Here is a 15,375-nt window from a genome sequence, read left to right as displayed (position 1 = left end):
AAAGCACAGTCACACTAGATTAAAAATAGAATACTAACCCGCGTGATTAGTGAAAATTGACGGCTTCCCAGTGACCTAATTGAATTACAAGAAGATGGGGTGATTAACTGGTCGCTCATAGGTTAAGCATGCAATACCCTCAACCTCTAGATGACCACTTTCGATGTCAAGGTGATTGCTCAAGACACCTGGTGGGAAGCAACCTGTCTCCAAACAATCATCGTCTGACTTGGACTGACTGGAATCACTCTTCATTAGTGAAGCTTTGTAAACAATTGCCATCTAATTTATAAACACAGATTTCTATGACATTACAATCAGTCTGAGTGTGTCTGCTGTGATCAGTGCAGCTTGTTTGCGTATCAAAAATAAGCAGTATCACATGCACTCAGGACCATAACATCAACATTAAAAATACTGGGAGCCCCCAGTGCTACCCCATTGTCCTAGTAGACACGCTTACAGTTATTGCATTCACAAAATGTTCAGAAAACTTGACCTCTCACCTTGACCTTAAGGTCGAGGTTACTGAGATTCGAGTTCGGCTGAGATTTTTAGCAGGTATATCTATGAAATCGAGTTGTCCAGCTGCCCGACAGGGTAACAACAATACCCCATCAGCCTTTTTAGTAGTAAAAATCTATTTAAGTTTAACTTACACCTACTTTTACTTTTAGTTAAAGTTCAAATAGTAGAATCCAAGTGGGATCCAGCTTTGGGAACAACAAATTAGTGCAGCCTCAATGCTTCTGGCAGCAACAGAGTTAGTTCAAAAACAACTCCCTACTCATTATATCAGACTTAGATTAAAATATTATGAAGAGCAGTAAATTATTCTTGAATGAGATCAGGAAGGCTGGAGTGCTTTACTTCACAACTCTGTTTTTATTCATGCATAAATAACGCTTACAGGAGCACTTCCAGGATTTTTTTTTTTAGATTCGGGTGGCACAGGGGGATCCAGCAATGAGTAAGGGGGGTGGGGGGTTGTTTCTACCAGATGTTGACCAGTTGACCATTCGCTGAGTTACAATGATGGTAACGAGCACAGACTTCCTGCCTCCATACATTAGGAGACCAGTATTTAATAGCAGGTGCCCTGATGCACAAGATCTAACAGCAATTTAACCGGATAAGAAATAATCTGTTTTCAACAGTAAATATATTTAATTTTAACAGGTAGGACTAGCGAGACCTCTTTATCCCCTGTGTAGCTTCCACCCATTGTTGCATTTTGTTCCAGGGGCCTCCCTTCGGCCCCACCTTTGACACTTTGATGAAAACTATATATAACTGATGAGGATGTTTGTGAATCTAGGAACCCACCTTTGTTGTCACAGCTTTGCTAACCTAACATAAAGATAATTAAAAGATGCCCCCAGTGACTGACCTGCAAACAATGATTGATCAAACACAAGAAAAGCTGTCAGAAGAAGCTACTTCTGGTTGCTCCCATATGCTGTGGAATCACCACAGTAGGTTTGATTTTGTTTGACATGGTAGTTACCCTTCCAATCATCCCCCAAGATCAAACTGGGGGGGGGGGGGGGGGGGTCATTTTTTAAGCAAATGTGCAAACCACTACACTACACTATGTTAAACTTAATATGTTTTAGTTTAACCTTGTGATATCTATCGACTATCTAAAAATGGCAAACCATTGCCTCCAGTGGGAGCACATATAAGGATTTTCTCATCTGATGCCTTTTCCAGTAGAACAACACTCTCTGTATATTTACAAACTGTTTAACAGTCGGCAATCAGAAGAATGACATTTAAAAAATTACTTGAGATTGCATGTTGTTGTTGTTCTGCCAGGGCTATGGTTCATGTTTTCCCAGACTGAGTCCTTCCTTCTTGGATAATTCAAACATCGTAAAGTATAATAAGATGGCATTCCTTTAAAAAGTTAGCAAAATTTTAATGATGAAGTTCAGTGCACGGTACGAACCATGTAAAATCTCGCTGTAATTTGCCTGTCCACACTGCACTGCCTTCCCTGAGTGTTGCTCATTGCCTCGCTTGCTCTCTTGAAGGTCATCCTGACACTCTCATAATCCACACAACTTTTAGGATGAGAGTCTTTGCCTGTGACTGATTACAGCAGAAAGTCCAACATATCCTCAGGAAATGGTAGCAGCACTGCTTGAGAGGAAAGAAAACTGCTAGCTCTCATGTTGGGCAGACCTTTCAGTAACCCTGTTTTTCATTAGAATGATGTTGATTGTAAGACAATGTAAAAATGAAGCACTTTAGAGATGATCTGGGTCCAGAAACCTCTCTGAGTGGAAAATACTATCCTCATAGTGAGTTTACATTGCAGACTACAAGTTCCTCCAGTCCGTGACAGAAAGTTTTATTATGTGCGCGAGTGATTTAACATCTCCACTGCAATTATAATGTCAAGTACAGTGACGGTTACATTAGTCACTAAAAGCTCCTTTTAAAAAAATCATTACACCATTGAGAATATTTGTTTGCTATCAGTATAGTGTTGTTAAATGTGTGCAAAATGGTGTAGTAATGATATCACTGCAATAGGGTTCACCAATGCACTAAATGTACTGATCAAAACATTATATTTACTTTGGCAGATGCAGATTAAAGCTGATTTGCATCTGTAGTCGCCAAATGTTGGACAACCCCACAGCAGTCTGATTACCCAGGGTCAAATATTCACTCACTGGCCACTTTAGTTATACCTTACTTGTATTGTGTTGGGCTACTTCATGGCTGACTGAACTATGTGACAGAAACATCAGAGATTTGGTTCACAGTGACATGATAGTGTCGTGCAGTTGCTGCAGATTTGAGCAATTGAACTAACTGTTTGAGCCACTGTTTTGAGTTTGTAGCTGACAGGGGTAGACCTTGGTGTGGTCTTCTGTTCCCAGAGCCCATCTGCTTCAAGGTTTACCATTTTGTGCATTCAGATATGCTCTTCTGCATACCTTGGTTTTAACATGTGATAATTTAAGTTACTGTTGCCTTCCTATCAGCTCAAATTCTCCTCAACTTGGCATTTTCACCCATAGAACTGGCGCTCACTTGATGTTTGATAGTTGTACAGATCTCTGTAAACCCTAGAGATGGTTGTGTGAGAGAATTCGAGTAGATCAGCAGTTTCTGCAATACTCAGACTGACACCAACAACCATGCCAAAGTGACTTAAATCACCTTTCTTCCACATTCTGATACTCAGCTTGAACCTCAGCAGGTCATTCTGAGCATCCCTACAAGCCTAAATGGTTTGAGTTGCTGCCTTGTGATTGGTTATTTAGTGTGTTAAGCAGCTAACCTACTGCAAAATTTAGCAGCCAAACAAATAGTAAATTGTCTGGCACTTATAGAGTGCTTTTCTACGCTGAGATTCATTCACCCATTCATACAGCACTTTATTCTGTGCCTTTAAGCACTTCAGTCACATGGATGTCACACTGTCTGATGGATCCATCAAGAGTCAAGTGAAATTTAGTGTCTTGCCCAAGGGCACTTTGAAATTTTGGAGGACCCGAGGATCAAGCCACCAACCTTCTATATAGAAAGTGACCAGCTCTACCTCCAGAGTCCCAGCTGTCATATCATATACTTCATTATGGGGACCAAAAATAGAGAGCAAAAAGCCGTTTTATGTCCTAATGTCTTAGAAAAATCCCTCCAAGTCATTAACTATATGTGAAAATCTAAATTTCTTTGACTTGTAATCTACTGTCAGGTGTTTTCTGATTACTTGGCGTCTGGTGTCTTTTGAATGGCCAGTGTTTCAGGACTTCGGGTCGATATCTGTCAACTGTGATTGGTCAACAGAAATCAGACTACAAAATAAAATTTAAAAAACAGGACAATAAATTGTGTCCCTTTCATACAGACTCTGTTAACATGCAAATATTTACTTATAGAGATTAATGTACTTGTATTTTGTATTTCACGTTTGTTCTGCTGCCCCCTACTGGCAAGGTTTAACCAAAGGACTTAAAGCAAGAGACTCAATAAGTTTAAATAATTAAACTTTATCTGTTTGTGTTTTCAACTTTAGTGATTATGCATGCTGACTCCCCACAGTATAACAGGGCCATCCTGAATCTCATTAACACCCAACACGCGTGTTATCTTTACAATGACAAATCTCCATTTAAATTCTTTTTTTTATGTTTATTTGAATAAATTGTGTTTTCTAAAAATAATAATAATAATAAAAAGATCTGGGTAACAGCCAACAATTTTAAAAATGTCAATGATAATTAAAGTTGCTTCGTGTCTTGCAGCTTTTGCAAAATGTAACTCATTTTGAATGTGACGTTTCCCAAAAGCCATTAATGCTGCATAAACAGAAGAAAAACTGAAACAAAGTCCCTCATCAGGGAAGAAAACAGACATAGCAGTGGAATGTGAGCATGGCTTTCTACTGTAGGCTGCTGGGATCAAGCTTTCTCTATTGCATGGAGGTAGTTTATTAGTTCACATAATCCTGTATATTGTGAATAGAGCCAGAGCACACAAAGAGGTAGACCAATGATAAAACAGTCATCAGAGTTCACAGCAAGGGATTCATACAGCTGGAGTGATACAGGAGGGGAGGAGATGCGACAGTGATCTATAACTGGGCTCAAAAAGGAGGAGACAAAAACTAAGTGCTTGCCGCTTGAGATACAGGAAACCTACTAATACCAAGCACTTAGACAGCCAACTATGGAGATGACTGTATTGAGGAATGAATCAAAATTTCAGCGCCAAACTACGCAAAATTGTATAGATGATAAGTGGACCTCATCAAAGACCTAGCTACAAGCACATATACACACAGAACTCGTATGCACGTTGTCTCAGTGTGGAAAACGTTTCATAAATACCTGCAGGATTTAAAGTTTTGGTTGCGTAGACCTCATCGTGAGCAGTGCAAGGAAGTATTTAGTGATTGTTGTTATTCAAAGTGGCTCCCAGTCTGGCATTGTTTGAGATAACAATCAAATTCTAAAAAGGAGGAAGAGCTGACAGAAGAATGAAAGGTGAAACTCGTGTCTGACATTGTGGACTAATGTGTTAGTCTACACTTGACTGAACAAAAATAAAGCAGCATCTACATAATGGTTGCCTGTTGTTAAAAATCTGACAAAAAACGAAGGATTAAACGCAGTGCAAGCCAAACAAACAAGAGCACAGGACACGTCTGACACGACTTGAGCAGTATTTTGAATTGCTCTCAGTTACTGAGAACAATGTGCTTATGCATGGTCTTCAAAGAGCTTGAGTGATTATCATGTTGTTTCTGAATGATCAAACTGTGGATTTATGTGGTTCCAATTATGCAGTGCCATTTCCAGTTGCCAGTACAAGTGCCAAAATTAGCTGACGGAGTAGCTGCTGCAACATATCTGTAACCAATAACCAAAGGCAGCTCTGCTTTAACACAACTTGTTGCTCTATGATCAGTTCAGTTCAGCTTTCATCAATTGTGCGGTATTTGTGAAATACAATCTTTGATAAATAAAGCTAAAATTTTGGAATATTTCACATCAGTCTTTCACAGCGCAGTTTTCTCCATGTACATCCTAATGGACCAAACGTCTGTTTGTCTGTTTGTTTGTTTGTTGGTCCACCAACTCCTCCAACACAATCAGGAGCTGAACAACCAAACTCGACACACAGGTACCTCTTCGGCCACAGAAGGTTCTTATCAATATTACATATATGACGCAATCCTGTTGCCAAGCAACCACCTACCAATGGGCTCAAATGAATAACTTTTAATGTCCGTGCACCTATAACACCTCGAAAAATCATTTTTTTATTTTAAATTCAGCACAGCAACATCTAATTTACATGCACAAAACTATGACATGTAGATATTATGATGCCACTGTGTTGCCATAAGAGGCTACATAATGGACAACACAATAGTAGACTACAGCCAGATTTATATAATAGAGCAGGCTTTGAGTGTTGCAGGGATTAATTTTTATACAATAGGCCTCATATTTATCTTTTACTTATTTATATAAATAAGATTTACAACCCCTGTTTTTTCAATGTGATTAAGTATTACAGTTTGCCAACAGCATGAACAGACCAAACAATACCGTAACATCTGCACGTGCTAGTATTTAAAAAAGATCATATTACATGCACATTTAGAAATATAGGCCTGCTTTGAACTGCATTCTTGTGGCCTTCTGCTTCCTTAGATGACTGTTTTTGATTGCACACCATTATTTCTGAAGCATTCTTTATGCTTATCCTTTAAAAGTAATCCTAATGCTACAGATATTTTCATTTCTATTTTTGCGCAGTCAAAGTTTGGAAATGCTGACTTACTGTGTGACTGCAGAGAGAGTGGAAACATCTCTAAGCTTTAAGAGCCCGTGGTGGAAGAAGTATTCAGTGCCTTCACTTGCTTACTTTAAGAAGCAATATGATACTACTGTTGAAATACTCCACGAGTAAAAGTGTTTTACTATCTTCCATGATGTTTTAGGGGTAATATAACTGATTCATTAATGTGTTTGCTGAGTTTTACTGCTGCAGAAATTTAAGGTTGAGCTATTTTGAACAAACTTCATAAACTGTTGGATGGTTTAATCTGCACCATGTGTTTGTAGGATCAGAGCCCTGTGAGAACTATGCATCTCAAAGTCCTGTTTTCTGCATTTTCTAGCTTTATTTTACGTTTATAACCTGCTAATATATAAAAAGAATTGTCAGCCAACAAAGGAACACTATATCTTTCAGCTTGATTTTATTTTAAAATCTCCAAATTTGTAGATATGCGGTTCGCCTCGACTTGAGAGGAGGAATATGATAGTTTTAATATGCCACTAAAGCTTACGGACAAATACATAATGTTAATATTTGTCTCTGAGATGGAGTAGAGATTGAAATTATCATAAAATTCAAAACAGCACCTGAGTAAATGTACTTAGTTACATTCAGCCACTGGTACAGACACACAAGGCAGAAAATATATTTGCTTTTTTCCCACACAGGAACCAAAACAGAAAAGTCATTTTCAAGCATCGGAACGGAAACTGTTTGAAGAAATAAAATACGTTTGTGCTGCACCTCCCACACCACCCAACAGCGTAAATGGGTTTCTGTGATTATTTGGAAGAAAGGTTCCTTAAGGTTTTTCTCGCCTGGTTTCATATTCAGAGAGAGACGAGGAAGAGAAATCATTATTAAACCCACCCCCCACCACTACCTCTCATACCTGTCCCTGCTCTTCTCCTTCTCCCATCTGCATTCTGTTAAATCAATAACAGCAACATCTTACCACTAACATACCCTTTTTAACCACTTTCTTCACTTCACTCAGCACCACAACTCCTTACTGGACATATTGATGAAACATGTCACGGTGTGTTATTATAAAGCAGCCATCTAAGGACTTAGGGGGGAAAAAAGAGACAAATATACTGCATATGAGCCAATAAAGTATGTCAACTAATCACACATCTGGCTAAGCTAAAACGTCCGGCTGAGCCTGATATCAAAGAGTCGTGAGAGGTGAGCGGGAAGAAATTCTCACACAGGCAAATACAGTAGATGTTCACAGTGTAGTCTGCCTGAAGAGAGCTTCTGTGGAAAGCATTGAGGAAGCCTTGCTTCAGGGACAGATGACTCAGATCAGCACAAAATTATAACTATTAGTAGATATTTGTCTATTTCTTTTCTCTCCCACATGTCTGAAAATTCCTCAGTTCACTGAAACTACAGGTTCCTGACAGAGATCAGATGAATAACAAGCAAATCTCTGCCCTCAGTTACTGAAATGCAGTGAGAGCCCTCTTCATATTCCAAATATTCTCAAATATTGACTGTTGTGAACCGGTGCTATTGTGTAGTAAAAAAATAAAACTGAAGTGAAATTCACATAACATTTCTGAAAAATGAGGCAAAAACTGACGGCGCTTCGTTTTGTTGCTCACAAAAGGACCAAAAGGTACAACCGAGCAGACCAGCAGAGACTCATGCCTCACTCCTGCTTATGTCTACAGTGAGTGTAATTTTAAGGAGATGCGGGAAAGCCTATGCATCCATCACTCACAGTGCAGGCTTAGAAAAACTCCCAGCAGCAACACTGAGTGCCACTAAAAGGTGACTTATTACCAGGTGGCAATGCTCAAAGGCTTTCTATGTAATTATATAAACCTAGAGAGAGTACAACTATTTACTAGAGTAGTAAAAATAGAGCCTAGGTAAATTACTCCACTCATCCACCTGGGAGAATGGATGAAAATATATATTTATTGTATACAATAAATAAAACAGGCGGAGGAACAAAGTAAAAAGCAGCCAGACTGGTGGATTTCACACACAAAGGTTTCACAACGAATTCTGATCTGAACCACTATCATGTGCGATCTTTTGATTTAGAGGACTTTTTATTTTACTACACTCACGGTTTTTTTTTTTTTTTAAAGCCAACTGTTCACGTTGCTGAGTGAAAGCAGCCTAGTTTATCGTTCTAAAGCCAGATGTCTTACGAGGAGATGAACAGGAAATATCATAGAGCAGGAAAAGTAAAATAGTAGTAAAAGGGTTTTTGTTTCATTACATTAAACACACTCAAAAATGTTTTTTAAGAGTCCAACAGCGGATTTAATCTAATATGCCTGTAGTAAAAGTATAAATTAATGGTTTCAGTATGAAGAGAGACAGAGACTTACTTTTGGCAGGTATCCGCACAACACCAGAAGGAGCAGCTGTGCAGAATCCATCCTGTCCTTAGATTTTTTTTTTATTCTCTTTGGGTAAAAAAACTCCTTTGGAGACTGGTTTAAGTGTTTGAGGAGAAGTGAGTGCGTATGTTTACGCGTGTCTAGGTGTGTGAGGTAAACCGCCTACGCTCCATCGGATTGCGCTTTTCTGTGTGCGCCCCTCCAGCAGAGGAGCTGCGTCTGCTTCCCTGTACCCGCCCCCTCTCCCATTCACAACTCCACGCCGCCTGTCACGTCCCTGAAGACTGCTGACAAGTCTGTCAGGCTGGTTAATTGTGAACACAATGCATGCTTTTGTAGACAAACACGCCGATTCTCCACAGCGAGGCTAGTGACAACACACACTGCGGAATAAACCCTGCAAGTGTGGGTTGGTGTTTTCCTGCAGATTTTATGAAGTGTTAGAACCATAGATGACTGTATTATTCAAAGAGTCAAACATTGATTATGGAGAGACTGAGAATATTACAAACAGAAATAAACATGACATACAATGTTATATGTTTCTTGAATTCATGAAATATTTACCAAGCTGACTCACTAAATATTTGTCGTGCTTATTGTTTTCTTGCTTAGTGTTTTCTTCTTCGGTGCGTCACTACTTTGCATTTCACTACCATCAAATGTGGTCTGTGAAACTAACTGCAAGGAAACATAATGTTTGTATATGGTTGTATACAGTACGACATAGAAAAAGTCACTGCGAAGACATCCACTGGTTTGTAGATTAGAGGTTCTGACGCCTGGTTTAAGCACTTTTATCTTTTGCAGCTGGATGTTTGGACAGGAGCAGTGAAGTGTTGAGTTATAAGCTAAGAAAAGCTAGCTTGGTTATCAGAGCCCATCCATCTGTATTGCTGTAGCATTCAGACAATAGCTGCTAACTTTGCTAACTTTTAAATAAAATATTGCTAGACTTTCACTTTGTGTAGCTAGCCCTGTTGATTTACAGCAAGAAGGTCCGCTATGCATGTTGGGTAAGTTTGTGAGTTTGATTTTTAAGGTAATTAGCATTTAGCTTTTAAATATAGAAATAACATGTGCTTACATGTCTATTAACTGTCTGTTGGTGTGAATGCTTTGCTGTCTCTGTCATGGTAGTTATGAAATTATTTTATAACTCAGTAAAGAAATATTAAGAGCATCAATTTGTCCTTCACTTTATGAGAAACATAAAATTGTCACATCTTGTTAGTTCTTTTTATAACTTTTGCTAAAATTACAGGATACTGCGCTTAAATGTAAACCAGGAGGAATTTGTTTGTTGTTTGTTCATGGTGTAATAAAATAGTGACACAGAAATAAAATATAGAATAGTATATGCAATACATACATAGCCATATAAATATTAATATAAGTGCACACAATAGGAATATATACCAACTGCCTACAGATATTATTAGGATACAAATCAGAATTTGAAAAATATGTAAATGTTATGAGCAAAAAGGGAGCAAATGCAATATGTAGGTGGAACATGATGTGCAAAATGCTTATATTCAGTCCAGTGTGCAAAGCTATTATAGCCTGTATCAGTAAGTGCCTTATTGTAACACATTAATCGAGTAGTGATCGAAGTAAGGGGGCGTAGTAAAGTAGTTCGACAGCCTGGGGAAAGACAGGTAAATAAGTAAAGCTTTCAGACAAATGTAGGTTGCGCTATATTAACAATATTTCTTATCGCTGAGATAGAGCAGTGATGATATTCAGTGATATGAAATGGAAATGTATCTTGAACTTTTACTCAAGCTCAGTATGAGTCATCTGAGTTAAACTGCACCACTTGTCATTTTTCATTAGAAATATATATAACAATGTCAATGTTGGCCCTTTTATATTATTCAAACTATATTGTAATGACACCAGTCAAATAAATGACATTAGCTAGCTGTTGTTTACAAGCTAACGTTTTACATTTGGCTAACAGTCTTGTTTTTATGTGACTATAGTCTCTCAGCCTCAGACAGATCACAGACATCTTAATTTCCTCTAGTAAAAGTAAAAACAAATGAGGCAAAATGAAGATTTTCTCCTCCATCTATGTTGAGCAATGATAAGGTCTGTAGCTGCTAGGCAACAGAAGCGGCGCATTGTAGGCTAGACCATCCCATTTAACCGCTCACTTCGGCTCCTCGTGATAGGCCACGTCCTTCGAAGGATGCTTAGGGCATTAATGTGATAGCTCTGTGGATGGATTGGACCTGTCCAGGGTGTACCCTGCAAGTAACTGTCAATGAATCAGTGCAGACTTCTTGAATGTACTCTGTTAACAATTAACTACAAGAAGACGTATCATTTGCTGGGTAATTGCACTGAAAACGCTCCAAAAACAGAGATGAAATGCTTGAATTAGGTGATGTTAGACCTAGCAAATGTCTAGCAGCCTGTGTTAACATCTGCCTACCAAATAAAGTGACCATCTAACTTTAAGCCACTAAGCCTGGACATTTTAGCTGGGAGCTAGGAAAAGGGAACCCAGCTTCCCTGTTTCCTTATAACTCTGAACTTAGGCAAGACTGAATCAAACTCCTGCAAAAAATTACTGACATCTGACACATAAAATGGCACAAAGGTAACTTGAATAATCACTCACAGTAATTTAATGTACCTGCAAATACAAAAAAAGCTGCCTAAAGGCATCTTTGTTTGGAAACCATTAGTGTATATCCACTCTTACAACAGTATAAATTAAAAAAATAATCCTTGAAGGCATGATAATAAGATAAAGGTTTCTGAAAGTTTTCTGAAAACAAAAGTTATGAGGTTGAAGATGCACTCTGTGGTTGTGGCGGCAGGAAGGAGGAGACGCGTAGGTGGCCAGCAGCTCGTTACCCTAATGTTGGGGTAAAAGCCTGATGTGACACAAGGGTAAGAAATCTATAAAGAGGGATGCACTGAACAGCTACTTCCTTCAATGACAAGACGTCCATTACCCAAATTGAAGTGGGCAATCCCTTTGTAATTGCTAATGCACAAAGATGAGCACAGTGTGATTAAAAATAACAAGCCGCACCAAGTGAGAGACACAAAATTGCCTATAAGTTCTCGCAGAGCCTCTAAAATTGTCTCGTCCCCCTGCAGTCACAGAAATACTCTCATCATCCATCCTGACTGCAGCATCGGGCGACCCCTCCATCTTCTTAAGTCACAGCGGTACCCTCATGCCGTCTGTGTCACGGTGGCTCCACTCACAGCTGACTAGACCTCACAGCACAGTAAGGACTTCTCTGCCTGAGCTCTCCCATGAATATTGATGGATAGTGTGGTTGGCTCAGGCCTCGTAACACAACAGAACACATACCAACACATAGAGTGTTCTTGTTTTACTTAATCCTTGCTTTCTTTGTGTGACATCACAGGTTATTTCTATCTTATGGCATCACTCCCTGGTTTGTGTTTCATTTAAACATGCTGCCTTGGTAGTTTTAAAGCACACTGCAGTATATTTGCCATATAACCACTAATGAATATACAAATAAATGTAGGATCGTATGCAAAGATAAAATATAAATGCAGTTTTCATCGAGTTAAAACATTTTTAGCACCACTGTCAGGCAAATGTTTATGAATCAGGGCTTACATTTTGCTGCTACTGTACTGAAAAGCTGTGATCCCTGTCAGGTGGATAAATCTTTTTCTTATATACAGTAGTTTTATAAAACTTATTTTTTGAGTTACTGAAAAGAGCTGATGCTGTTACAAAGTATATATGACTGCACAAACCTCTTTGCTTTCCCTTCAGAGGGGTAACAAAGAGCAGCCTTTGTACTGAAAGAGACAATTTTTTAAGTCATTAGATTAAAATAAATCTATAGTTTCTCTTATTTGGTTGGATTTGAATCACATCTGACCTTTAGATCCAGAGAGTGATGTATTAGACCACCAGACCATGGAAAATTAACAGACTTCTCTGTGGGTAAGGTCAAGAGTCTTTCAGGCTACCGAATTCATCTTAGGCCACCTCCATGTGTAGGGATGGTTTCACAACGAAGAGGCAAAGGATGGCAAAAAATAAATTCTCCAAATTATAGCTCAAGTAGGATAAATTGCTCCTTGAAGCCTCCGAAAATATTAAGGATTAGGTAGATAGACTCTAATTTTGACATTTCCTTTAATCATCTCAAATTCTTCAGCACATTTTTAGTAAGAAGTAGGGTGAATTCTGTTGGGTTCAATTTGCAGGTTTAAGTAAGTTACATTACCTGTGATTTTAGCAGCTTCTCTAGTTTTTCTATGCCTGATGGGCCATACATATGCGAAGAGATTCGCGGCGATGTGGCAACTACATCCGTGAATTGTCAATAAAATGTTGCAGTGACGGATAAAATAACAGGGTGTGTTGAACTGATTGTAAAAGGAGATTTTAACGCAGCTGTCAGTGGGAGCGAAGGCTGCAGCCGACTGGTATACAGCAGGGGTGGGAAGTATACAAGAGGGTTACCAGAGCCGATAATACCCATTACTATCTGTCAGCTACAAAGCTAACAAGGGAAATGCTTTATACGTAGGTGGTGCTTTACCCTGCATCCAAGGGTTACTCAGACTTAATGTGAGTTAAACAAAATGAATGCGACATAAAATGGGTTTTATGTTATTATTCAAAGTCCCAGATTTACTAATAGTTGGTTCCAGACAATTCCCTCTTGTGCCTACAGCTGATATTTACTATCCAGCTAATTTTGCAGCTGGCCTTATGGCAATCGCATTTATAGGAATTTACTATTCATACTGCAGAATCTCAGAAAGAGGTTTATTAAAGTTTGTGGCAGATATTGTACTGAGTCACATTTAACACAGAAAAAGTCAGAGTGAGTGTGGTTGGGTTTTGTCAAAGCTGTGAGCTCAGTGTCAAAGCTTTTGCCTTTGTCCTCACCTAAATCCTGAGTTTCAGTAGCTTAGTGGACTTCTTGTTCCCTAATCATGATTCTTCGGTATCCTCCCTGCAGAACTTGTTTCTGTTCACTGAGTTAATGTGCTCACAAGGGAGGATACCAAAGAAAACAGGTTATCACTCCTGGACTGTGCTGTGTACTTTGGGGAGGACGATAGCCTGGACTTTGAAGTTTTCCAGAAACCCAAATACAGGCCAGCACCTGCTCTTTGACTCCCACCACTAACTTGAACACAGACTTGAGGTTATCAGGACCTTGTGCCACTTGGCAGAAAACGTTCCCTGCAAGGCAGAACGGAAAGAAAGTTAGCACAATCATTAAGAGAATGCTCAAAGCATGCTATTATCCCAACTGGGTCTTTATTAAGCATGACAAAAATCTGAGACATTAACCAGAGGAAACAGAACAACAGGTAGAATAATACTTTTTATTTAGCGGGTTTGTCTGAGAAACTCCATCCCAGTTCATCCCAGAGGACAAAAACACCTGAACACAAGATGGACAGTGTTGTGTAACCTGCGCAATGCAGTGAGGAGAGCTTGGACATACAGAACATAGGAGAGGCCAAGTGCATGCGCCACAAATGTAAGACACAAGTGAACAGGACTAAGCTGTGCATCTGCACTTAACGAAGAAAAGACAATTTTATGAGCGTCAATGTTCACATTTTTGACCAAAATGGTTTGAGTGAGGAGTGAAAACAAAGGTGGTACCCTCTTTTACAACATACGACACCAAATATCAGCCACCTACAACTCAGTCTGGAGAACCCTTCCAGTCAATTCAACCCCCACTCACATCTGTCTTATGAGTTGTGTTTGATTGACATGGTAACAAGGTGGGGCCAATGACTCTTGGCAACACCTCCAAGGTGATAGTCTCACTAGGCGTTAAATCTTTAATCCATCAGTTTTTGACCTGAAAAAGGCTCTTGGATGAGAGGTGAAACAGTTTCTTTCAACTAAAGTGATTAAGACCACAATGATGTGGATGATTGAGGACCTACACCAGGGGTATTGAACTCCAGGCCTCAAGGGCCGGTGTCCTGCAGGTTTTAGATCTCACCCTGGGTCAACACACCTAAATCAAATGATTAGGTCATTACCAGGCCTCTAGAGAACTTTAAGACATGTTGAGGAGGTAATTTAGCCTTTAAATCAGCTGTGTTGGATCAAGGACACATCTAAAACCTGCAGGATACTGGCCCTCAAGGCCTGGAGTTCGACACCTGTGACCTACACAGACTTCCTGTTAAAAAGGAGTTCTCTCTCCCCACAGTCGCCAAGCACTCAATCACCGGAAATCATCAAATTTTGGGGGTTCTCTCTCTAAAACTGTAAAATTTGATAAATGGGATATATCTAGAATGCTTTTATGATAATCTCTTTCAGTTTTAATTAATGCTCAGTGAGATTGTTTTTAAACATCAATGCAGAGGGTTTAGCTAGTCAGTCACGCTAATAAATGCATGTACAGTTTTGCCCCCAAGTCGGTCCACATTTCATTTGTTTGCATGGGAAACAATAAACACTGTAAATTCAAGCACCATCATTATAATCCCACACAGCATTTTTCCTATTCATTCTTCCATTGCTGCAGCTGCTGTTCATCAAAGCACCAAGCATTTCTTTCCTGCCTGCATTTTCTAAAAAAGAGCCTTAACCCAAGGTGAAGGTGAGACCATTAGTATCTGTGAGTGTCATTGTCAGCCTGTGATTCAAGCACACAGCATGCAGGACTTCAGCCAGCTGAGCCTGTTATGAGTGAAT

The 15,375-nt window shown here is 39.2% G+C and overlaps 1 protein-coding gene across 1 annotated transcript in view; it reads right to left on the bottom strand.

Moving 5' to 3' along the window:
* vipr1b (vasoactive intestinal peptide receptor 1b) overlaps window positions 1-8,922 on the bottom strand; it is a 49,342-nt gene extending 40,420 nt beyond the window's left edge. The window contains exon 1 of the mRNA XM_085172014.1: window positions 8,664-8,922. Coding sequence (XP_085028140.1) covers window positions 8,664-8,714 — 51 coding nt within the window. The 5' untranslated portion in view covers window positions 8,715-8,922. The remainder of the gene's footprint in view (window positions 1-8,663) is intronic.
* Window positions 8,923-15,375: the final 6,453 nt, after the last annotated feature.

Source organism: Neolamprologus multifasciatus, chromosome 9 (assembly GCF_963576455.1).
Source record: "Neolamprologus multifasciatus chromosome 9, fNeoMul1.2, whole genome shotgun sequence".
Taxonomy (NCBI): Eukaryota; Metazoa; Chordata; class Actinopteri; order Cichliformes; family Cichlidae; genus Neolamprologus; species Neolamprologus multifasciatus.
This window is presented reverse-complemented; position numbering and strand designations above follow the sequence as displayed.